Raw genomic sequence first — 23997 nt, 5'->3', positions numbered from 1 at the left:
TCATGTAAAAAGTGTCGGTCTCAGTATCGGTGATACTAGCCTCGTATTTACTTGGTATTGGATTGATACCAAAGTTCCCAGTATTGCCCACCCCGAGTTGCCGCTTGATCCAGACGTAGCAAAGAGACGGGCTTTAGCCTCCTCGCTAACAGCTACTGGGTTCACCTGTCAGTGAAGTCAGCCATGCTCTTACATGGGCAAAACTCGTAGATTGTGTAACTTCAAAAATAAAAAGTTATTAAAAAAGTGAGATATTTCAATAAAGAGATAAATCTGGATTCCCTGAGTGAATTAAACAGATTGATTACACATGGTGCAGAGCATTCAGAGGCACAGTCAGGACAGGAGTTTCAGGGCCAAACCAAAATACGCTGAGAAATGATCAACCTCCACCCTACATTAGAAAAAGTGGGAAAAACAACCTGGTCCCTGGTTGGAACATTACTTATGGCATCTTAGAAAGACATAACAAGAAGGAGGACGATGTGCAGCAAAATTCACACAGACGACTTCGGCGACTAAAATGGTGTTTTTGTCCCTGAACATGAAAACAGCTCAGGTATAAAGACAGGGTGGATTTAAAAGAATGGAAGAATGTTAAAAATGTAATATATTTGTAAAAATGTAGGGAGGGAAAAGAGCAGCTCATAAAACGGGAAGAAATCAGGAGAAATAGCTGAAATACCTGAAAGTATTGAGCTTCACAGCAGGACTGTCAGAGTCAGAAAAACATCACAGAGACCGTCTTTCTGCTACACGTTGGTTTGATTTATAACAACAAACTGCTTCTTTTATTATTATTATTATTTTTTCCTAGAGAAATAATTTGGGGTAGGGTTTGAAAGTATCTCCCTGAGGTCTGATCTCTGAACTCTGAGGGGACCAACATCCATCTGTAGCAGCGATCGGCCCTCTGGCTCCTTCAGGCTCTCGCTCATGTCAAAAAGGAGGACAATGATGATGATGATGATGATGAAGATGATGATGATGATGATGATGATGATGATGATGATGATGATGATGATGATGATGATGATGATGATGGTAGTGGAGGGTTTGTTGTTGGACTGGAGTCTCTCCGTGCACAGACACGTTCCCCTGAATACCTGTGTCAGATCCCCACGCCGCGCAGATCTTGTCATCGCTGTAACCAGCAGCTGAATGTGTCCGTACATGTAACCACGACCCCCGCTCTCAGCCCCACCTTCATCACATGTTGGCGAGGCATCCGTCACGCCTTCAGGGCGCTTCAGGAGCTTCAGGAGCTCAGGATTCCTGCGCTCTCAGCAGAAAGTGACGGGCTGATTCCCCCGTTGGTGTTTTTTCACTTTCCAAACGTGGTCACAGAGTCTCCTGACAGGACGTCTGTTGTCTGCTGGAAAACTCCACAACAACACGCCAGCAGCTGAGTCACGGCGTCAGAGCCTCGGAGAAATACACCAGGAGGAGTTTGGAAACAGCTCTCAGTTATTTCACACACGAACGATGAATCCAGAGTCTTCAGGAGTCTCTGATGAAAAGCTCAAACCTGCTCCTGTCTGCTCCCAGACAACGATAAATCATCCCAAACCACAGCTCTTTCCATCACTTCAGAGTGATTGAGTATCGTTCCTCCAAGCTTCATGTTGGATAATAAAATATAAGTGCATGGCAGGTGTAACACCTTGTAAAATCATTAAACTTTGCCTCGCGGATATGAAGAAAGTCCTGAGATGAGAGGTCTGATACCACGGTTTGATGTCTGTATGAAGCTAGCTTAGTTGCTGCTAGCTTAGCTTAGCTTAGCTTAGCATGAGGGACGTTACAACCAAAGCATCAAGGATGAGATCCAAGCTGTTCTGGACATTTTTTTTAACTGATTGGTATGGAAGAGGATTAGGGCCACTGAGAAGAAAAAGGAAAAACAAATACATCCAATATTTTTTTAATTTCAATTTTCTGAGAAAGAAGTCAGGGTTGGTGAGTTTAAGGTCAAAATTATAGGAAAAAAAGTTGTTTTGTCAGAGAAAAAAGTCAGAATTCTAAGATTAAGAAAAAACAAAATTTGGAGAAAAAAAAAACAGAATTCTGAGGTTAAGGAAAAGTGAAAATTCAGAAAAAAATGGAATTCTGAGGAAAATAAATCAGAAGTCTGACTTTTGTTTTTCCACAAAAAATAGTAAAAAAAAAAAAGTAGTAAATAATACTAAAAATAAGTTTAAAAAATAGTAAAAAAAAAAAAAGTAAAAATACTGAAAAATAGTAAAAAAAAAAAAAAAGAAAAGAAAAAAAGAATAGTAAAAAAGAATAGTAAAAATATTTAAAAAATATTTTAAAAATACTTTTTAAAAAAGTTTTAAAAAACACCAAATAGAATAGTAAAAAATTAAATTAAAACAATAAATAAAAAAGTAAAAAATTAAATAAAAAAGAATTTAAAAACAAAAATAGTAAAAAATAGGGCTTTTTTTAACTTTCAATGGCCCTTATCCTCTTCTGTAGATTGGTGATTTTGCTGTTGAACTATTTGCTCTCACAGTTTCTGACAGCGTGGTGACCCTCTTCCCATCTCTCCTTCTCAGGGACTCGATAAACGCAGCTTCATGACGCCAGAAAGCGAAAGGCGGTGAAATCAGACGCTGTCTCTTTGATATGAAATCTTCCCGCCCAGAGGAAGAGTATCAACGTAACCCCAGTTAATCTGGATGATAGGAAGTAAGTCATGAGTGAGTGTTTACAGAGGAGGGCGATAAGGGTTTAATTTACAGGGTGTGCTCTCATTGAAGAAAAAGGACAAAGGAGAGTTTACACTGAGAGAGGATTTATAGCAGCAGATATGACAGGATGTATGACTCTTCACCAACAAATCCCCAGATATCGTCCCTCTAGGTTTCCTAATCCAGTTTATCAGCTGATGATCAGATACAGTCAGCAGAAAGTGAGACCAACCATCTGGGCATCAGCTGGGATCTCTTATCTCTCCTGACTCACAAAGTCTTCTGTTCAGACGTCAGACTACAAGAACCACAGCTCGCCTCGCAGCGGCATGATCTCATCCAGATCCTCACAGGAGGCTGATGAACCAGGGAGTCTGTTGGTAAACTTTTCCTTTTTCATGGCCGTTGTTGTTTTTATTTGTTTTCAGTTGTCATCAGATTATACACACACCTCCATTATCATCTCAGGATGACTTCAAGAATCTAGATCTCCATATATTTAGTTCATTTGAATATCACATGACTGCACTTGTCTTCCTCGCTGTTCTCGCTGATGTTTTCTTCTTCTGGGGTTATTTGATTCAGTCTCCATTCTTCTTATACTGTGAAGTGATGTAACTGTCTTAAGGTTTGAGACCCTACAGCATCCACCATTTGACCTGTAGGCCTCTGAAGTCTGCCTTTAATCTCTGGAATTCTGCCTTTGATCTGGAATTCTGCCTTTGATCCTGAATTCTGCCTTTGATCCTGAATTCTGCCTTTGATCCTGAATTCTGCCTTTGATCTGGAATTCTGCCTTTGATCCTGAATTCTGCCTTTGATCTCGATTCTGCCTTTGATCCTGAATTCTGCCTTTGATCTCGAATTCTGCCTTTGATCTGGAATTCTGCTTTTGATCTGGAATTCTGCCTTTGACCTGGAATTCTACCTTTGATCCCGAATTCTGCTTTTGATCTGGAATTCTGCCTTTGATCCTGAATTCTGCCTTTGATCTGGAATTCTGCCTTTGATCCTGAATTCTGCCTTTGATCCTGAATTCTGCCTTTGATCCTGAATTCTGCCTTTGATCTGGAATTCTGCCTTAGATCCAGAATTCTGCTTTTGATCTGGAATTCTGCCTTTGACCTGGAATTCTACCTTTGATCCGGAATTCTACTTTAGATCTCTGGAGTTCTGCCTTTCATCTGGAATTCTGCTTTTGCTCATGAATTCAAATTAAAATCTGGAATTTTTGTTTTTTGTTTTTTTTGGGGGGGAATTCTGTTCTTGATCTTTGAAATTCCGCTTTTGATTTTAAAAATTCTACTTCCGAATTTGGGGATTTTGCTCTAGACTTTTGGAACTCTACTTTTTAATTTCAAATTCGGCCTGATCCTTGTTAATCTGCTCTCAATCTGAAATTCTACTGTTGATCTTTGAGATTTTGCCGTTGATATTGAAATTTTTGCCACTCCTCTTTAAAACCTGCCTCTCAAAGTGAAATGTGGAGTCCTGATACAAAGGGAAGGACTATAGTACAATACACAAATCCATCCAGAGCTGTTTTATCTTTCAGGAGAGTATTTGGAGGAGACCAGTCAGTTGATGATGTTTCACATCCAGGAAATGTGGGTCACAGAGACTCTGGTGGAGTCATGAACCAAACGGCCACGTCAGTGAAATACCTCTGTCAGACTTCACTGTAACGGCTGCTTACAGATATAAACTGATGTTAGTTTGGCTTCTCCAACACAGAACTCACAGATAGAGCCTGTTAAACACCCTGAGGGCTGAGGTTTTAGGTTCTGGTTCTGAATCAGGATGAAAACACACGTCTGCCTTACTCTCCTGATGGTGTGGATTTCTGACCATAGCTACCAGTCTCAGAGCCGCTTCACACCCACGGACTGCTGACTCTGTTTGGGTAAAAAGTGGAGACTTCTGCTTGGAGCAACTTTTAACAGTAATCCCGTGAACTGCTCAGATTAACAGCAGCACCATGTCACAGGGATTAATCCACCTGCAGCCAGCTGTAGATAATAATCCCAGGGTCTGGTTGGTGCCCCCTCTGCTCCGGCCGTGTCAGCGGATGAATCAGAGCGAGGCTGAGGGTTCCTCTCTAACAAAGCATCTGATCCACTTCCTGCTCCACACACACACACACACACACTCTCACACACACACACACACACACACACACACACACACACCCCGTTGTGTCTCTTCAGCCGCTCACAGCTGTGACCCAGATCCACCCGATGGGAACCCGGCTGGCTCTGATGTCACCTTCGCTCTCACGGTTCCACCACCAACCCCCTCGCCCCACGACCTCGCCAAACGTGGAGGACTCAGGTTTACTGACACGCCGCTCTGCTCCTCCTCTGCTCCTCCTCTGCTCCTCCTCTGCTCCTCCTCTGCTCCTCCTCTGCTCCTCCTCTGCTCCTCCTCTGCTCCTCCTCTGCTCTGCAGGGGAACGGGCCTGGCTGTGAGGATCTCGCTGCCCTGAATGCCACAGACACAGAGGCCTGTCCAGACCTGCGTAATCACCCTGGCTTTGTCAGCAGCTGGGAACAGACTGACGAACGGCAGATTAGACTCTCAGAGCAGTGACCAGCAGACATAACACCACGCCGTCGTCACAGGTGCATGTTTGCTCTGATAACGCCGAGCTGGAGAGAGAGAGAGGCCTTTCTTCATGTTTCCAAACAGATAATCACAGCGTGGACAAAACATGTCCGGACACAGCCCTGAATGACTCTGATTATGTGAATTAAAGTGTGGACAAGCATTTCAAACACGCAGAAACACGGAGAGGCCGCTCAGCAGACTGCGGTTAGAGGACACAGCGTCTGGTTCAGATGGTCTTCATCTGCAGATTCACAACATTTAATCCCAAAGACACCAGGGGAAACCAGCCCCTGATAAAAGCCAGGACCCCATTCATGACCTGAGCCAGCTGATGGGACTACAGCTCCCATGTTCCCACATCTGGCCTGAACGTTTGAAGCTTCAGCTCATGACCTCATGTCACCTTCATGTAGTTTTTTATCCAACTTCAGGAACTTTACTGGAAACTCTAACAGCTGATCCTAATCCACACTTTAAACTGAGATTATCAGCAACAATATTACAGGTTATTTTGAATTACTACTTCTCAGCTTCCTGATCAGGTCGAACAGGACCGGATTGATTTACGGGACGTCTAAGTCTCTATGCCAACACCACGCCGGCTGATGAAGTTTATCAGAGAGAAGAGAGATCTGAGTTTTTCTCTGCTGAAAATGATTTCTGTGATTAATTTAGTAGTGATGGTGGACACTGGAGCCTAACTGTCAGACAGAAAAAGGACAGAAGAGCAGCAGAAAGAGAAACAGGAGAGAGATAGAGCACGAGCTGAAGGCTAACACAGGAGCTAATGTGTTTGTGCTAATGTAGCCTCCAACCCACAGTCAGCAGTTATTCTGCAGTGGTCTGTTCAAACTTGAGAGTCTATCAATAAAATGAAGAGCCAGGTTACGTTAGCTCTGCTTGGTGAGGTTGGAGTTGGTAGATGAGCTCTGGTAGGACAGAACCAGGATTCACTAACGTTACACGAGCACCGGGCTGTGAGGAGAGAGAAATATAGCAGCTGCTAAGCTACGCTACAAACTGACAAAGTTAGCTTGTTGTCAGGTTAGCCTACAGGTACGTCAGAGCACCAGGCTGCCGATAGCGCTACATATAGACTGCTACTACAACGTTTGCTCGATGTCACGTTTCAAACTGTAGCTCTATATAACTGTCCCGATAAAAACCTGACCTCGTGACGTCGTATCCGGTAACATGTTGTGTTGAACAAAGAAAATTAGGTTTGTTCTGATCGCAATTAATCCCAAAACAAACACACACCTCGCTAAAAGTAATTAACGACAGTGTGTGGAGACTCCAGGCCAGAAGGTGGCGATGGAGAGTAACTAAAACAGATCCTCCTCACAGCAGCTTTAATGTCAGAATTCTGAAGAGAAACTTAAAAAAAGTTTGAAAACTTTTGTTCAGGATTTTAAAGTCAGAATTAAAACACAAAAAGTTATTTCTTCTTTTCATTTTACCAACCTTACCTAACTTAACCCACCCACGGTTTATACTGCTGACTGTTGTGATGTTATTTTGAACAATGGGTAGACTGAAACTCCGGAAGCTTCTCCACATGTGGAGCTCAACCTGTGCAATCTGTAGAGCTCATTTTCAATCAATGTCGACCAAAAAAAAAGGAAAAATCTATCCATTTTCTGTACCACTTGCTTCAAACACCCCTCACCCTGTAGATAGCTCATCATCAGGAACAGAGATCACAAATCAGCCCCTTCAGAAAAACTCTCATCTCTGAACCTTCAGCCTCTCAGCTGCAAACTGCTGATCTCAGCTGCTCTGATAAATCCTCCTTCACCTGTAAACAGGACATTCCTGTTCAGAGCATGCAGCCAAATAACACGACGGGAAAACAGGGAGGACAAAAAGGAGGAGAGCAGTTAAAGTGTCTGCACCATGACAGATGAAGGTGGAGGTTTGTGAGGAACACTGAGGTGATGCAGGTGAGCAGCAGTGTCACAAAGTTAAAGTTTGAGATTTTCAGAGTGTGAGAGAGTCAGAGTGAGATGAATCCAGGTGATGTTAGAGTCGCAGACATGAAGACTTGAGGCTGTGACGCTGACGCCGTCAGGACGGCTCCACATGGAGGACCCCCCCTCTTTTACGGTGTTGTTGACAAAATGCCTTTAAGACCTGTTATTACTGCTTCCTGCCCTGCAGACAGAGAGGGGAACTCAGCAACCCTCAGAGTTTCTCCTCCTCCTCCTCCTCCTCCTCCTCCTCCTCCTCCTCCCAGGGATCAGACCTGACAAACCCAAACACTCCGCTGTCATCCTGCGCGCAGCGGCGAGGCGCAGAGCGAGGGCGCGAAGTCCTGACTGCTCCAGATGCTGAGCCGACAGAAAATCAAAGTGATGATAGTCATTTCTCCAGAGCAGGAGCAGCTCGATGATTACAGTGACAGGTCAGCTCAGAGATGGGTACAGAGTACCCATTTCCCTCATTACCGCGTCAGACCTGGAGCTGCGAGGGTGAACTGCTCATGCGTAAAGTCAGGTCCATTAAAGAGCAATGAGTGTGTGTGTGTGTGTGTGTGTGTGTGTGTGTGTGTGTGTGTGTGTGTGTGTGTGTGTGTGTGTGTGTGTGTGTGTGTGTGTAAAGAATGGAGAAAGTCAACACAGCAGATTCCTCTAAAGCGCAGGATCATAAATCTCTCCTCACGCAGCAGCAGCAGAGGAATGATCCGCACCAAGCATCAACACAACTTCTGCAGAGCAAACTTCCCTCCTTTCATTCCCCAAACTCAAAGTCTGCATGAAGCCAGGAGCAGAAAGTGTGTGTGAAAAGCTCCAAACACTCACCGGTGCCACCTTGTACCTGCCGGACCCCCGCGCCGGGAGACAAAGCGTGCTCGGTAAGCTGTGCAGCGCCAGGACGCAGCAGCACACGAGCAGAGAGGTCCGCATCCTCCGTCCGGAGCAGGAGCAGGAGCAGGAGCAGGAGCAGGAGCAGGAGCAGGAGCAGGAGCAGGAGCAGGAGCAGGAGCGGGCTGGCTGTGGCGCAGCTTGTTGCCGGGAGTCACACGGCTGCAGGATCCGAGGAGCCTGCTCTTTAAATAGACTCTGATTTCTTTGTTCTCCTAACGTTTTTTTTTTTCTCCACATACACTTTTTTTTTTTTTTACACAGCCCAGGGCTGATAATACCACCCTACCATGTGACTCTTAACCCTTTCAGTGCTGCGCGCCAGTCAACTCAAAACAGATGAGAGTGGCTTTGGGGGTTTCCACCTGTAGATTCTGAGTTTTCCTGAAAAGAAAAAGAAAAAACTACTCAATTTTTTCCAAAAGCAGAATTTAAACAAACACAGCTCCCTGAATAAACCCCCTCTCAGCCCAGTCGCACAGTCCAGAGCATGTATGGGAATTTACAGGATTATTATAAGAGTCTTACAATGACCCAGCTCCACCAAACGCAGCACAACTTTTATTTTAATCCTTTTAATGAGTGAAGGGAAACTCAGCCAGAGTGAAACACCTGTGAATGGACATGATGAACCACAGATGGCCTTGACCACAGTCCAAACCTCCCCTCAGAGAAACCCTGCTAATCAAAGGAAAGATGAAACAAGATTTTAAAGAAACACAAACTGCTACAGAGTTTGTTAAATCTGAGTTAAAGTGGGAACGCTGGCTGTGAAAAGTTTTCATTTGAAGGACAGGACAGTGAAACAAAGGAGACAAACTCTGAGGGGGGGTGGGGGATGTGTTGATTTATTTTTGCAGCTGTAAGAGAAAAATGCACAAAGCTCCACAGTCAGACCCCGTGGGAGGGTTTGTGACCCACCTCGGTCCCTTTGTGCAGAAAAACTCTCTGTGAGTCACTGTGAGGTGGTTTCTGTAATTACAACCACTAATGGCAGCAGAGGATTGAGCAGAGCACTCTGGGTAATGGCTGTCAGCTTTCTGAGGACGTTAAAAAAAGGAGCTGTAATAAAACATGATCGCCTGATGAGGAACTGAAAGCTGGGCTCAGGCCTGTTATCTTAACGCGTAATGACAGAGAGGAGAAAAGGCTTTAACTGAAAGTGACGCTGTAATCTCTAAAAGAGAGACTGGGATTAATGTGACTGGGTGCAGATGTGTTGGATGGATGGTCTGATGTGTTGGATGGTTGGTCAGATGTGTTGGATGGTTGGTCTGATGTGTTGGATGGTTGGTCAGATGTGTTGGATGGTTGGTCAGATGTGTTGGATGGTTGGTCAGATGTGTTGGATGGTTGGTCAGATGTGTTGGATGGTTGGTCTGATGTGTTGGTCAGATGTGTTGGATGGTTGGTCAGATGTGTTGGATGGTTGGTCAGATGTGTTGGATGGTTGGTCAGATGTGTTGGATGGTTGGTCAGATGTGTTGGTCAGATGTGTTGGATGGTTGGTCAGATGTGTTGGATGGTTGGTGCAGATGTGTTGGATGGTTGGTCTGATGTGTTGGATGGTTGGTCAGATGTGTTGGATGGTTGGTCAGATGTGTTGGATGGTTGGTCAGATGTGTTGGATGGTTGGTCAGATGTGTTGGATGGTTGGTCTGATGTGTTGGTCAGATGTGTTGGATGGTTGGTCAGATGTGTTGGATGGTTGGTCAGATGTGTTGGATGGTTGGTCAGATGTGTTGGATGGTTGGTCAGATGTGTTGGTCAGATGTGTTGGATGGTTGGTCAGATGTGTTGGATGGTTGGTCAGATGTGTTGGATGGTTGGTCAGATGTGTTGGATGGTTGGTCAGATGTGTTGGATGGTTGGTCAGATGTGTTAGATGGTTGGTCAGATGTGTTGGATGGTTGGTCAGATGTGTTGGATGGTTGGTCAGATGTGTTGGATGGTTGGTCAGATGTGTTGGATGGTAGTTCAGGTGTGTTGGATGGTTGGTCAGATGTGTTGGATGGTTGGTCAGATGTGTTGGATGGTTGGTCTGATGTGTTGGATGGTTGGTCAGATGTGTTGGATGGTTGGTCAGATGTGTTGGTCAGATGTGTTGGATGGTTGGTCAGATGTGTTGGATGGTTGGTCAGATGTGTTGGATGGTTGGTCAGATGTGTTGGATGGTTGGTCAGATGTATTGGATGGTTGGTCTGATGTGTTGGTCAGATGTGTTGGATGGTTGGTCAGATGTGTTGGATGGTTGGTCAGATGTGTTGGTCAGATGTGTTGGATGGTTGGTCAGATGTGTTGGTCAGATGTGTTGGATGGTTGGTCAGATGTGTTGGATGGTTGGTCAGATGTGTTGGATGGTTGGTCAGATGTGTTGGATGGTTGGTCAGATGTGTTGGATGGTTGGTCAGATGTGTTGGATGGTTGGTCTGATGTGTTGGTCAGATGTGTTGGATGGTTGGTCAGATGTGTTGGATGGTTGGTCAGATGTGTTGGATGGTTGGTCAGATGTGTTGGATGGTTGGTCTGATGTGTTGGTCAGATGTGTTGGATGGTTGGTCAGATGTGTTGGATGGTTGGTCAGATGTGTTGGTTGGTTGGTCAGATGTGTTGGATGGTTGGTCTGATGTGTTGGTCAGATGTGTTGGATGGTTGGTCAGATGTGTTGGATGGTTGGTCAGATGTGTTGGTCAGATGTATTGGATGGTTGGTCAGATGTGTTGGATGGTTGGTCAGATGTGTTGGATGGTTGGTCAGATGTGTTGGATGGTTGGTCAGATGTGTTGGATGGTTGGTCAGATGTGTTGGATGGTAGTTCAGGTGTGTTGGATGGTTGGTCAGATGTGTTGGATGGTTGGTCAGATGTGTTGGTCAGATGTGTTGGATGGTTGGTCAGATGTGTTGGTCAGATGTGTTGGATGGTTGGTCAGATGTGTTGGATGGTTGGTCGGATGTGTTGGATGGTTGGTCAGATGTGTTGGATGGTTGGTCAGATGTGTTGGATGGTTGGTTTTATGTGTTGGATGGTTGGTTTTATGTGTTGGATGGTTGGTCAGATGTGTTGGTCAGATGTGTTGGATGGTTGGTCAGATGTGTTGGATGGTTGGTCAGATGTGTTGGTCAGATGTGTTGGATGGTTGGTCTGATGTGTTGGATGGTTGGTCAGATGTGTTGGATGGTTGGTTTTATGTGTTGGATGGTTGGTTTTATGTGTTGGATGGTTGGTCAGATGTGTTGGTCAGATGTGTTGGATGGTTGGTCAGGTGTGTTGGATGGTTGGTCAGATGTGTTGGATGGTTGGTCAGGTGTGTTGGTCAGATGTGTTAGATGGTTGGTCAGATGTGTTGGATGGTTGGTCAGATGTGTTGGATGGTTGGTCAGGTGTGTTGGATGGTTGGTCAGGTGTGTTGGTCAGGTGTGTTGGATGGTTGGTCAGATGTGTTGGATGGTTGGTCAGGTGTGTTGGTCAGGTGTGTTGGATGGTTGGTCAGATGTGTTGGATGGTTGGTCAGATGTGTTGGATGGTTGGTCAGATGTGTTGGATGGTTGGTCAGGTGTGTTGGTCAGGTGTGTTGGATGGTTGGTCAGATGTGTTGGATGGTTGGTCAGATGTGTTGGATGGTTGGTCAGGTGTGTTGGTCAGGTGTGTTGGATGGTTGGTTTTATGTGTTGGATGGTTGGTCAGATGTGTTGGATGGTTGGTCAGATGTGTTGGATGGTTGGTCAGATGTGTTAGATGGTTGGTCAGATGTGTTGGATGGTTGGTCAGATGTGTTGGATGGGAACGTTTGCCCCCAACAGGGGTTAACAGAAAGAAAGAAAGACCTGCTGCATCAGTCTGTCCTGTTAGGAGGGGGTGTTGTGACTCTGAACAGGAAGGAAATGAGTTTTCTGGCTGTTCTTTCAGGGTTAACTGAACCTCCCCCGGTTGTTACGGATGTGCGTCAGGGTGTGCGTGCACAGACAGATGCAGGTTAGCTAAGTCGAGCTCATGGACTCAAACCTTCTTCACACACATGCAAACAACTCAGCATTAGCTCACAGGAATGTGACGCTGTGAGCTTTTGTTTTGTCCTTTTTATGGTTTTTTGCTTTTCTCCCAAAGAAAGGAGGAAAACACAGAGCTCCCATTACACCAATCAGCACAGGCCGTGATAAACAGATCACAGATCTCCCTCATATCACCCTGACAGCTGCTGCATCAGGACCAGATGGAGACCACAAGCTCCTTCTATCCCCCATCTGCAGCGGGACTTCACCTGGACAGAGAGACCGGATTGGACAGAGGCCTGAAACAGCCTGCAGGTGTCAGAGCGGGAGAACTATGCAGATTTTGACGACAAAGAAGAGTTTGGGATGATTAACCCTCAGATTCAGAGTGATACATTAAAAATACGAAGGAGGTTTTTGAGGCTGTCTTTTAAAAGTTCAGCTGCTGAAACTTTTCCTTTGTGTGACGCGTCCAAAGGAAACAACAGGGTCCAAAAATAAGTTGAGGTAGTTTATTGTCAAAAAAAAAATCCTAAATTCAAGAAGAGCCAATGAGTAGTTAAGGCAAAACAGGAAAATAATACGCGATGAAAACTAAAAAAAAAAGATGATGGCATGATATTTAATAACCACACGCATGGAAAATGTCAAAGCAGTGACATCATCAAAGTGATGATGAAGTCAAACTTATTAAAGAAACAGGCTAAGTGTATCTTAGCTTCTACAAAGATTTTGCTAGAATTAAATTTAAAATCAGCAGTTAAAAAAAAAAAAAAAAACCTTTTTTTTTTTTTTTTCAAAAAGACGAGCAGTGAAGAGTCCATCCAATCAGAACTCAACCTGACCCAACCCAACCGTAACCTAACCCAAGTCAACAGATTCCTTTAACATGATACACAGACACATGACGTGCACGATACGTTACCCAAAGATAAGATATACAACTATAACTACTATACAACAACCATACGTTACACAAGACCACACGCAAAAATACTCAACATACGTAACAATTCAATCAACAACAACACAACACACAACTTTATAATGAGGAACCATGTGATTCACAACAGGACGATACAAAAGAAAACATTTCACAATGATGGGATTTAATACAATCGTTAAGATAAAGAACAATTTCATGCCCAAAGATAATATAGGACACAGAAAATACAATAAACAACTGTAAAATATGCATCAGTGGTTACTGCTCTAAGACTGAAGAAGAAGCTCAGCTTCCCCTAAAATGTCCCTAAAAAGTGTTGATCTGTTCTGCTGTGTGAACATTTCATTGATAAAATCTGAGCTAGAATTCCTTCATCTTTAGTTCAGAATCAGCTCCTATCACAGGTAACTGGCTCCACCTCCTTCTCATTCATCCCCGCAGCGTCTCAGCGCTTTAACACAGTCGGATGCTGAGCGTCTTCTGACTTCAGCGGGGAAGCGTAGAGTGGGTTGTTCCACTGTGGAAACTGGACGGTCATTGGATAAACGCTGGGCTTTGTCCCGCCCATCGGACCCTCAGCGTCTCTGGGGGTCTATGAGGCAGTGGGCTGGCCTGGACGCTGGGCTTCTGCATGATGATTGGATGATCTGTCTGAGGCTGAATCCCTTTTTGATTGACAGTGAAATGAGCCAGTCAGAGATCTTGAAGTATAACCCTTTACTGATCCCCAGTGAGTTTACCTTTCTTAGAAATGACGAGCGTAGAGAGAACACTGGTAAGATCCCTGTAAAAAACACCTGGTTGGTACGACAGGGTCACAGATCATTGTCTTGAAAAGGAACGGAGGGAATAATTTACGTTTAGATAAATAAACAAATTTATGATGTCGGCCGGAAAAAAATGAGCTTCCCCTCGACTGACCAGCAGCCACCTTTAATATGCAACGATTCAACAAGATACACAACGATAATTCACGATGTACAACAAAATGATAGACGACAAAACATTACGCAACGTTAGCATAAGATACAGAACGACATGATACGATACACAACAAAACCAAACAATACTTAATGACACAACAAACAGCCACTCAATTCACAACCATATGATAGGCAATGATAAGACATGTATCCATATGAGATAATAGTCAACACTAAGATACACAACAACATGGTATAACAGGCAACGATGGGATAGGATAGGAAATTCAATGCTATGCTAGGCTATGATACATTAATATGATGCACAATGATAGATACGATATGACATGATACAGTATGATATGATAGATTTTAAAATTTATTTTTAATATTGTTTTCTGGGGTCATCGAAGGCGTAGACAGCCTCAGTAAAATGGATGTAGTCTTCATCTGCTAAGCTAACGTTGACGTAGACTCTGATGTTTAAACAGAAACTTAAAGAGGAAGACGTAGAGTATAAATAAATAATTGAGGCCTGTCTCTGTCTTTGGACTCGTGTCTGTGGAGGAAACAGCATCTTCGTCTGATTATCTGAGTTTACTTGTTGAGTTGCTGACTCTCTGATTTACATTATCCCTTTAGCATTACATCACAGCACCCTGTTTAATCCTGACTCTGAAGGTATGTGAAACACTTTGTCTCCTCCGTGTCATTTGGGCAGATTCCTTCACATTTATTGGACTTGGCGGCGACGCGGATCCTGATTCTCTGCTAATTGAGAGCCGCTGTCGTGAGCTGGACCCGGGCCACCTCTAGTAAAAAGAACTGAGGAGGAAAATGTATTGGGACCATCTGTGGAGCATGAGATAGCTCGTTGGTATGATCCACGGGACGACAGCGGCCACGAGCAGGTTACATCAGAGCGGCACGAGCAGCGCCGAGCTCGCCAAACAAAGACAATAAAGAGTTTGTAGAAAGTTTGGATGAAGCACAGACCTTCTGCAGATCAAGAGCTCTGTCCCCTGGAAACACAGTAAAGATACGTGGAGCGTGGCGGAAACAAAGATCAGAGCGTACGCTGGAGAGATCCCTCTGAGGTCGCCTGGAGCTGAAATTAACTTGTTTATTGAATTTAACGCTAATGGAGGAGATGACGTCGAGTTTTTAATCATGTGAGTGAACGGAAAACTTGGAACAAAAAGAAAAACAGTGATCAGTCCTGTTTTTACTTTTTTCATTCAAGCATTGTTTCAAAAAGGAAACGTTTGTTTCAGACTGAGCAAGAAACACTGTTAGATATCAAAGTTTGGTCAAAAGTTTGGTAATGTGAGACGATAACTAAAGTCACTTTACTCCACTTCATCACATTACACGACATGAAACACAGCTTCAATAATATCACCTGTTCAAACTTAGCCAAACAGATCTGGATCCTGAGCTCAATCCAGTTTTTGTCCTTTCACCTGACGACACATTAGCTAACTGGAGTTTGGAAATATGACGGAGGACAAAAGCTAATTTTTTATATTGTAGATTAATCTGACTCTGATCATTAAACAGAGGAAGATCATTAATGTAAGCTAGTGAGCACTGACCTAAGGTAACAACCAAAGATGATAAAGTAACATAATTAAAAAAACTGACACGATAACGTAACTGACGTAATATTGTTACCAGTGTAGCAAGATGATAACATGCTAATGCTATAACATGACAAAGTAATAATATGATGATGTTTTTCGTTGCTAGGCGCTGCCCAAGTAGCTGCCTCCTGCAGCAGCTCTCTCTTCTTTGTCCGTTTCTTGTAATTTTTTCGTCTCTTTTTCGTCATCTTTGTATTTGGAGTGGATCATCACTTTGTTTGGTTCATTGTTGGTCATGGACACCAAACTTTTTGTGTCTTCAGTGATATTTTTACTACTTTTCTCCTGTGTTTGTCTGGAGACCCTACATGTAACCATGGCTGCATTGTTTACATGTGAACTCAGCTGTTAGCAGCCTGTAACATGTCAATGCTAACTGGTGCTAGGCCAGATGTTTCCCACAAGGTGAGGAGAAGGAGGTGAGGACGACGTGCTGGTTCTCAGGTGTGAGCTAAGAAGTGAGGACATGGACGACTATTTTCTTATGGAGCTTTTTACACTTTCTTATTTTTGTTTTCTTGATTGCTGCTGAGACTCCTGAATTTCCCCTTGTGGATAAATAAAGTATCTTCTATTCTTCTATTCTACCTGGGGTCCCTGATCCAGGTCTACCCTCCTTCTGGTCCTCTACGCTCTGCTTGTGAAAGACGCCTGGTGCTCCCAGCCCAGCGCGGCTCCAAATCTCTAGCCAGACTCTTCTCCTCTGTTGTTCCCAAATGGTGAATGAATTAACTAACTCTATACGATCCACAGAGTCCCTTTCTACTGTAAGAGACGTCTGAAGACTCATCTGTTCAGGGAACACTTAGACCTTAAGCTTTTTTTAGCTGCTTTTGGTCCAGTTAAGCCTGATCCCGTTTGTGTTTCCACAGCAAACTGTGCCCTCTAGTGGTAGACAGCGTGTAAGCTGGATGCCAAACGCTGCAGCTGTTAAACAATAGCGTGATGCTGTAGCAGCGCAAAACAGTTTACCACACTAATAAATCCAACGAAGAAGAAAAACGCGACACAGTAAACAAAGAGCAACGATGAAGACATGCAGCATTTCGTCCTCTCTGTGATTAGCATGTAGCTCTTTGATACAAAGAACAACCAAGCTTTGTTTCAGAGAAGTCTGTGAGCCACCAGGAGAAATACAGCCGCTGTCACACAGGAAGTGACCATTCTTTCAGCCAATCAACGGTCTGCAGTGTTGTAGCTCCACCTTTCGAGAGCCGAATCGGTTCAGTCTGGCACCCATACGAAAAGGTCCCAAAAAAGTTGGACGGCTCATCTCAGTTTTTAGGAATCTGTCCCGGGATGAGTCAGTGGAAACACTACAAAATGCGCGCCGTACTGAGACGAACTGAACCGGTCTGCCTGGTGGAAACGCGGCTTTAGGCCTTGATCTGAGCCTGCTCCTCTTTGTCCTCAGGGGGAGGATGATCCAGAAGGTCTCAGACTCAGATCTTAGTGAATTTTCAGCACTGATCACTGAATGTTGATGAAGGTTGAACTTTGTTGTTATTGTCACTAGATGGCAGCACCTGCAGCCAAATAACTTATAGCACTTTTTCGCACTTACTAAGGTTTTTCCTTCCGTCTAAATTCTTGTTTGTGTTGTTCGTCACGTTGGAGAAAAGCTAAATGTTACTGTAGAGCTGTAACTGAAGTGGTGACATCATGTGAACAGCAGGAAAACTCGCTAACGTACGTGATGCGTAGATTTAAAGGTTAGTAACTGCTGTGGTTTGTATGACGACTCTTTGTGGGATCAGTTGATCACAGAGGATCACCTCCTCCTACGTGAGCCTTTCTTAAAGTATCCTGTGGCTGTTTGTGTCTGCAGGGTGGTCTCTGCTTGTCCGGTCGTAAAAAAGGTCACAGGTTCGATCCCTGCCACCGCTAACGTGTCCATCAGCGTCCATGTGTGCCCGAGTCAAACACTGAGCCTTTGTGTGGGAGTCAGAGTCAATCTCAGCCGTGGACGGAAACGTGGTCTTGGTTTTATGGAAACTACCAGCTGTTAGCTCCTGACATGTGATCTGTAACACGGATCTGTAGCATGTAACAAACCTCATCTGGGCTCAGATTAGCATCTCAGATTGACGGCTGCACGCAGCACCATGTGCCTGTCAGGCCAAACTGAGGGCTTAGATGGCGTGGAGAGCTTCCTGTCGTTACGGGACCTCCTGTTTAAAGTCAAACGCTGGCTCTGAGCTACGTTTAGCCGTAATCTGCTGGCTGAGAAACCCATTTCTCATTCGGCTGCTTTTACGTTCGTGTCAGCCGCACGTCTCAAAACAAAGACCACATGTGTCCGTTTAATGCAAACCAGACGGCGCCCGCCTCCTCCGCCCGCCTCCTCCGTCTGCCTCCTCCGCCTGCCAGTGTGGAGATCTATGAAATATGTCTCCTGAGGGGGTCAGGCCGGCACAGCGGGGGTTATTAGTAAGTTTTCCTGGCTTGACCTCAGCTGACCTCTGAGCAGGCCTCGCCACAACAAAAGGTCCAGAGCAGGCAAAGGCGGGAAGCGAGGAGGTCAAAACAGAGTCAGAAACTTGTTCATGACTCTCCGTCCTCTCTCCGTCCATAACGAGCTTTTCCATCCTGACTTTATGTCAGCAAACATGGCTCCGCGCAGCCTTTGGTGATAAAAGGAGCGGGATGCTGGTGTTACATTTCAAAGCTGCTCCGTCTAAACTCTGGCATTAAGGTAAAATACCTGCAGCTGGAGCAGAAACCTCCACAGAGCTCATCAAATGATCCTTTCATGAGAGGATCTGAAGAATTAAAGATCCTCGTGAAATCTGGAGGAAGACAGAGACTCACAGAGTGACATGAGGACGGGTTTAAAGTTAACAACATGTTTAATACAGCGATTGTGTTTAAAAATGAACGTTTTCAGCTGCCGGCCTCCGACTGTTCACATCCCATCGTTATCAAAGCCAATAAGACGCCGTTAAAGCTCCACACATGTGCTTTAAGAGGGTCGTCCACCAACCCCAGGGTTTGATCTTTCAGTGTGTTTGTGTACGTGCACGTTTCTGCAGGAATACCCCCTCTTTAAAGTGGCGTATGGATTTTGGTGTGAATTTTAAAGAGGGGGCTTTCTGCCTGCTTTTAGTTTTCATCCTGTCCCCCTAGTGGTTGGGTCATTTTGGAGCGAAATGTGACCGCGGTGAGCGAAGGTCCGTTTATCAATGGATTTGTTTTCTAGGAGGGCTAAAAAACAAATTTAGCCAGGGTGTATTTTTTAAAATGGCGGGGAAAATTTTTTAGAGGCCAAAATCCAAAATGGCTGCCATGGAAATGATCTCTTTAAAGGCTTGACCTACAATGATGGACAATACATGTTTTCAGACCTTATTTTTGTTGAGAAATACATATTTCATGGTTACATAATGATTTGACCTTATTCTAACCTTCAAATTCAAGATGGCCGCCACTTTTGGTGTTTTTTTAGGGGTTTTTGGGGGAGTTTTTGCCGTTTTTGGGAGCATATTTTTTCCGTGTTGTTACAGAGTCTCTATAGGGTTATAATGGAAGCTCTGCTCATGATGAGTTGAGTAACATGCAGTTAAAGTTCACAGAACATCTGAAGTCAGTAAAGTAGATGTTTATGTGTAAACAACACTTGTTGATTGACCATTTCCCATTAAAGAGGACGATGCAGAAATGACTTTTCAGGTCTATATCACAATATTTTTGGCTATATCAAATTATTTTGCAACAATGGAAATGAAAAGATTCCTTTATTTCGCTCCCATTTAAATGAATGGAGATTTATCATCACCATGGAAACCACTGGAACAAAGACATATGTGTGATGTCACAAAGAGTGCAGGCTGTTTCTGAATTTACCTACCACATACTGTGTATGAAAGTAGTATGTAGTAAACACTGCGTACTGCCTACCACACTTGAATGTAGTCTGTACTATGACTGTTCTGTTAGGCTTATTTTGTAGTGAAGAGGAAACAGGATTTATTTTATTTATAACATTTATTTCCCAAACTTAATTTTGATTGTACAAAACAAACCATGAGTAGCTGACATGCTGCCATTTCAGTTATTAATCTGCAAAAAAATTACCAGAAGCAGCATTTTATATGAAACAGTCAGTGGTGGAGAATACTTATTATTTCAGAGAGGAATTACTTATTATTTTGTGACGGCATACGGTGGCCTATTAGGGCCACTTTAAAGAAAAAAGCACATCAAGGATAAACGTCACACACACAATTCAATTTTAAGAATGAGGAGTAGCAGGAAAATTTCAGGTGGTGGAAACATGGAGGTGAGATACGACCCAACTCTAGTGCCCTGGTATTATCTATACTTGATTTATTTAGTAAACCCTGATTTCAGCCTCTGTTTGAAACGCTTTGTTTTAGTTCCTGTCTCTTTAAGGCTTCCCCTTCGCTCTGATTGGCCAGCCCTCTGAAGGCCTATCCAGGGGGCGGAGCTATGGGTAGACCTTGTTGTTTGAGCCCAGTTGACAAATGGGTGATGCCACAAAAACTACGTCCAAATATCAAACACTCTGTGCTGGCCAATCAGAGGGAAGGGGGTTTGTGGAGCAGGGAGCCTTAAAGGGACAGCAGCTAAAACAAAGTGATTCAGACATTTTAGGAAGATTAAAACACTTTTTTTTTAGTTGTAAATCATGTGAAGATACTGCGGGGAATAAAACAGGAGACCCTCATGTGATGACATCATCATTTCAGCAAGTTCAATATCTTCACCACGAGGCTTGAGTCTCGGCTAAAAACAAAACAATCCTGTACCCATTAAAGAATACTGTACATGGAAAGAGGAATTTATCTATTTATTAATTTATTTGAGTATTAATTTTAATAGTACTTGCTTTTAAAAGTTTTAGTTTGTTTGTTGTTGTTTTTTGTTTGTTTTAAAAAAAATAGATTTTATTAATGTTTCACTGTACTTTCTTGTTTTATGTAATGTAGAAAGGCCCAACCAGGGACAGGAGTTGATAACCTAGACTATAAACTCCACTTGCAGGGTATCAGCTGCAAATAATTTCCTTTTTTGTGACTATGTACAATTGCAATGTCCCCGCCAAATAAACGAATAAAATAAAAAATAAAGTCTTATGAAGATTTACAGACTGATTTAAAGATTCCCAAAACATTAATTTGTAGAGGTTTGAAAATCTGCACATGCTCAGTCTGAACATCCAGGATTGTTACTTAATATCCATTTGTAAATATGAGAAGCAGAATACCCCCTCTTTAAAATTAGATATTAGGTGATACCCCCTCTTTAAAACCTCCTCTCACCCATATTGGTTTGTATCTGCATTATATTTAGTCATTTTTATTTGATTTATTTTTAAAGATCATTAGATAGTGTTCAATGTTACTTTTCTTTTCACAAACGCTGTTAAACCAGCTCAGCTCTCCTGTGGTTCCAGGACTCTGGACTCTGTCAGGATTCAGGATCTCATGGAAAAACATGGCGTCGCTCCGTGTTGACCTCTTCCCTCACCGTCTGCATTCCAGGTGAAGGTGAGAGAGTTTCTGACAGCCATCACCTGTCCATCACACACTGACAAACACATTCACTGAGCAGAGTCAAACATCTCCAACCTGAAACCTCTGCCGCCATCTGGTGGTGATTAGGTGGAACTGCAACAACACTGAAGCAGACGCTAACACACTTTGAGCCAAATGATGCAAATCTGAAGGAAAACAGATCACAAACTGGAGAAAACGATAGAAAACAACAAAAACAAGAACAAATCAACATGAAATAAAAGTTTTTGATTAAAAGAAAGAAACATTTTTACTTTCAAGTAAAAGTGTTTTATCCTCTAAACTGCAACTTTAAGAATGAAAAACATCCCCTCAGGACAAACTCTGCTTTAATACATTCAGGAGATTTACAGGTTTGACACTGAGACAGAAACAGGATAAATAAAAGTGATGAATCCGTCTAAAGGAAGTCGACCTTGTCCGTTTCTCCACCCTGCGCCCGTGTTTGCTCCCTCCTGCACACCACCCCTCTCAGCTTCTCCCTCAGGTTTCTGTTGGAGCAGGTCAGGAGCACGGCGGACGCCACGCAGTAGAAGGACAACCCGAGGATGAGCATGTCGGCGCTCAGCCCTGAGGCAAAGATGGCGTGGAAGTAGTAGAGTGAGATGGTGAGCAGCGTGGCGAGGTAGACCCCCACCAGCGCCACGGTCAGCCTGCACACCAGCAGGTAGGAGCCTGCAGCGCCCGAGCCGCTCCTCCTCTTCCTCAGGTACCAGGTGTGTCTGCACAGGAAGACGACCAGCTGCAGGGACGTGGGGAGCATGATGGCGAGCGGCAGCAGGGCCAGGTAGCAGATGAAGGTGACCACGTACACGTTGACGTTGACCCAGGCGGGGAACAGAGGCTTCCTGAGTGGACAGGCAGCTTCCTCCGTGGCGTTTGGAGCGTGAGGCTGGAAATGGAGGAAGAAGAAAGGTGTGAACATGACGCAGGAGGTCAGCGAGGTCACACAGAGGGTGGCGCTCAGGACGGAGGAGATGTTCTCCTTCAGAGCTCGCAGTACGAGCGAGGAGAAGCTCAGAGCCCTGACGCAGTAGAAGACGCTCAGCCAGGCCACGGACCAGAAGCTGACGGAGCTGCTGCTGAGCCAAACCACCACCACCGCGCAGAAGAAGACGGGCAGGTCCGGCCTGCAGAGCACGCCGGCCCAGACGGACGCCACCAGCACGAAGGTGGAGACCTGCAGCACGACGTTCCCCAGAGAGATGGAGCAGATGATGACGGCCACGGTCCTCACACCCTCCGACCGCCACTGCTGCACCAACATGACGCCCAGGTTGAAGGTGTTGGTGAGCACGCCCAGCACCAGCAGGAGGGCGGTGCTGCACAGCTTCAGGTCTGCAGGTCCCAGCATGGTCTCAGGGGCCCAGCAGGGACGGATCCTGGTTGTTCCTGTCAGACCCAGAGCAGAATGACTCCCCGGTTCTTAGACAGGGAACAAAAATACCCAGGATGCAAATCAGCTCCTCTCTGAGTCACCGGTGAATGTCCCTGCATATGAAGAGAGAATTTAGCCATCGCTGGGAGTCAGTCACCTCGCTGCTTTTCTCTGGTAGCTCACACCTGGACTATAAAGTCAGTGATTACAGAGTCAGGAGTGGACTGGGATTTGTTTTTGTTTGTGTCTGATACCTTCATGTGTCTGGGATTATTTTAGGAAAGATTACACAATCGACACAGTGTGACTTTAATGCCTCTGTTCAAAAACCAGGTCTGCTGCACACCTGCTTATATCAGATTCATTTTTTACTTTCTCTGACTGTTTTCAGACTTTTATTCAAAGAGCAGAGCAGCAGAGAAAACTGGCTTGTGTTGAGTTAAGAGTTGTTGTCTTGATAAGGTTGATGGCAATTTCCTCCGAAACACAGCATTGCAGATTTATATTAAAACCTGAAAAACGTTTAAAAAAATTATCTAGTAATAACACTATAAATAATGATAATGATTCATTTAACTTTAAATAAATATATAAATATATAAAACTTGAAATAGACGGGGAAAATAATTTGCTTTATGGTTTTTGAATTAGATCTTACCCAGCAGTCCCTGAAGGCAGCATTCCTATGCATTCTTCGCTTTCACAGCTGACTCGAATTTTACACAATCCTCCTTCAAATAATGACTAAATTAAGGATTAAAGGATAAAGTGTGGGTTTTAACCCATTCAAAAATTATCAAACAGATAGCAACATGACTGTAGACGATTAAATCGACTCTGTTGACACACAGAAGCAGTTTTACTCGGCTTAGAAGTGGCGGGAAGTTTTTTGCTAGCTTTTTACTTTGAAGACTTGTTTCGTTTGAGCTGGAAAAATATCAGTTAAGCTTTTGAGATGTATTGTGTAAAGATTAGTCACAAAAATCTTTATTCATTTATTGTTAAATGAGTTTTTTAATGACAGCTACGTCTGGTTTTTGAAGCGGGAGCTCGATTTTCCGAGCAGTCAGTGAAGTTAGCATAACTTAGCGACTAACGGTCGAAACAAAAATCACATTTAGCCGAAATATTCAGTTTGACACGATTCAAAACCGAAGATAAACAACTTTAATGTCAATTTAACTCCTTTATTTCGACCATGGAGGGAAGAATAACTCCAGGAGGATCAGGGAAAACGTTATATTTGACACAGGTCCGTTATCTGGAGGAGGAGTTAGACAGGTAAGGATGAGCTAAGCTTCAGTTTGGGTTTAAACTCAGAGTTAGCCAAATAACGACACGTTTAAGGGTTTAATCTGTTTAATCTGACTTTAGTAACCAAAGAAAGGAGTTAAAAAGACAGGATTGTGTCTT

At 44.0% G+C, this 23997-nt stretch overlaps 2 protein-coding genes across 2 annotated transcripts in view; both read right to left on the bottom strand.

The window, feature by feature from the left end:
- The window catches only part of mmp11a (matrix metallopeptidase 11a), a 29908-nt gene extending 21560 nt beyond the window's left edge, over window positions 1-8348 (bottom strand). Inside the window, exon 1 of the mRNA XM_074670802.1 lies at window positions 8105-8348. Coding sequence (XP_074526903.1) covers window positions 8105-8209 — 105 coding nt within the window. The 5' untranslated portion in view covers window positions 8210-8348. The remainder of the gene's footprint in view (window positions 1-8104) is intronic.
- Window positions 8349-21606: 13258 nt separating this feature from the next.
- Window positions 21607-22749, bottom strand: tas2r200.1 (taste receptor, type 2, member 200, tandem duplicate 1). Its single transcript, XM_074669618.1, has one exon. It carries the CDS (start codon window positions 22558-22560, stop codon window positions 21607-21609), a length of 954 nt encoding a protein of 317 aa, XP_074525719.1. The 5' UTR covers window positions 22561-22749.
- Between the last annotated feature and the right edge of the window lie 1248 nt (window positions 22750-23997).

This window comes from Halichoeres trimaculatus, unplaced genomic scaffold (assembly GCF_033239565.1).
Source record: "Halichoeres trimaculatus isolate MK-OKI-2021-1 unplaced genomic scaffold, fHalTri1.1 fHalTri1_scaffold_5, whole genome shotgun sequence".
NCBI classification, from domain to species: domain Eukaryota; kingdom Metazoa; phylum Chordata; class Actinopteri; order Labriformes; family Labridae; genus Halichoeres; species Halichoeres trimaculatus.
The sequence above is the reverse complement of the archived record's forward strand: the minus strand, read 5'-3'. Positions and strand labels throughout refer to the sequence as shown.

Excerpts from the sequence above, each read along its gene's own strand:
- tas2r200.1 (XM_074669618.1), bottom strand. The coding sequence starts at position 22,560 with ATGCTGGGACCTGCAGACCTGAAGCTGTGCAGCACCGCCCTCCTGCTG.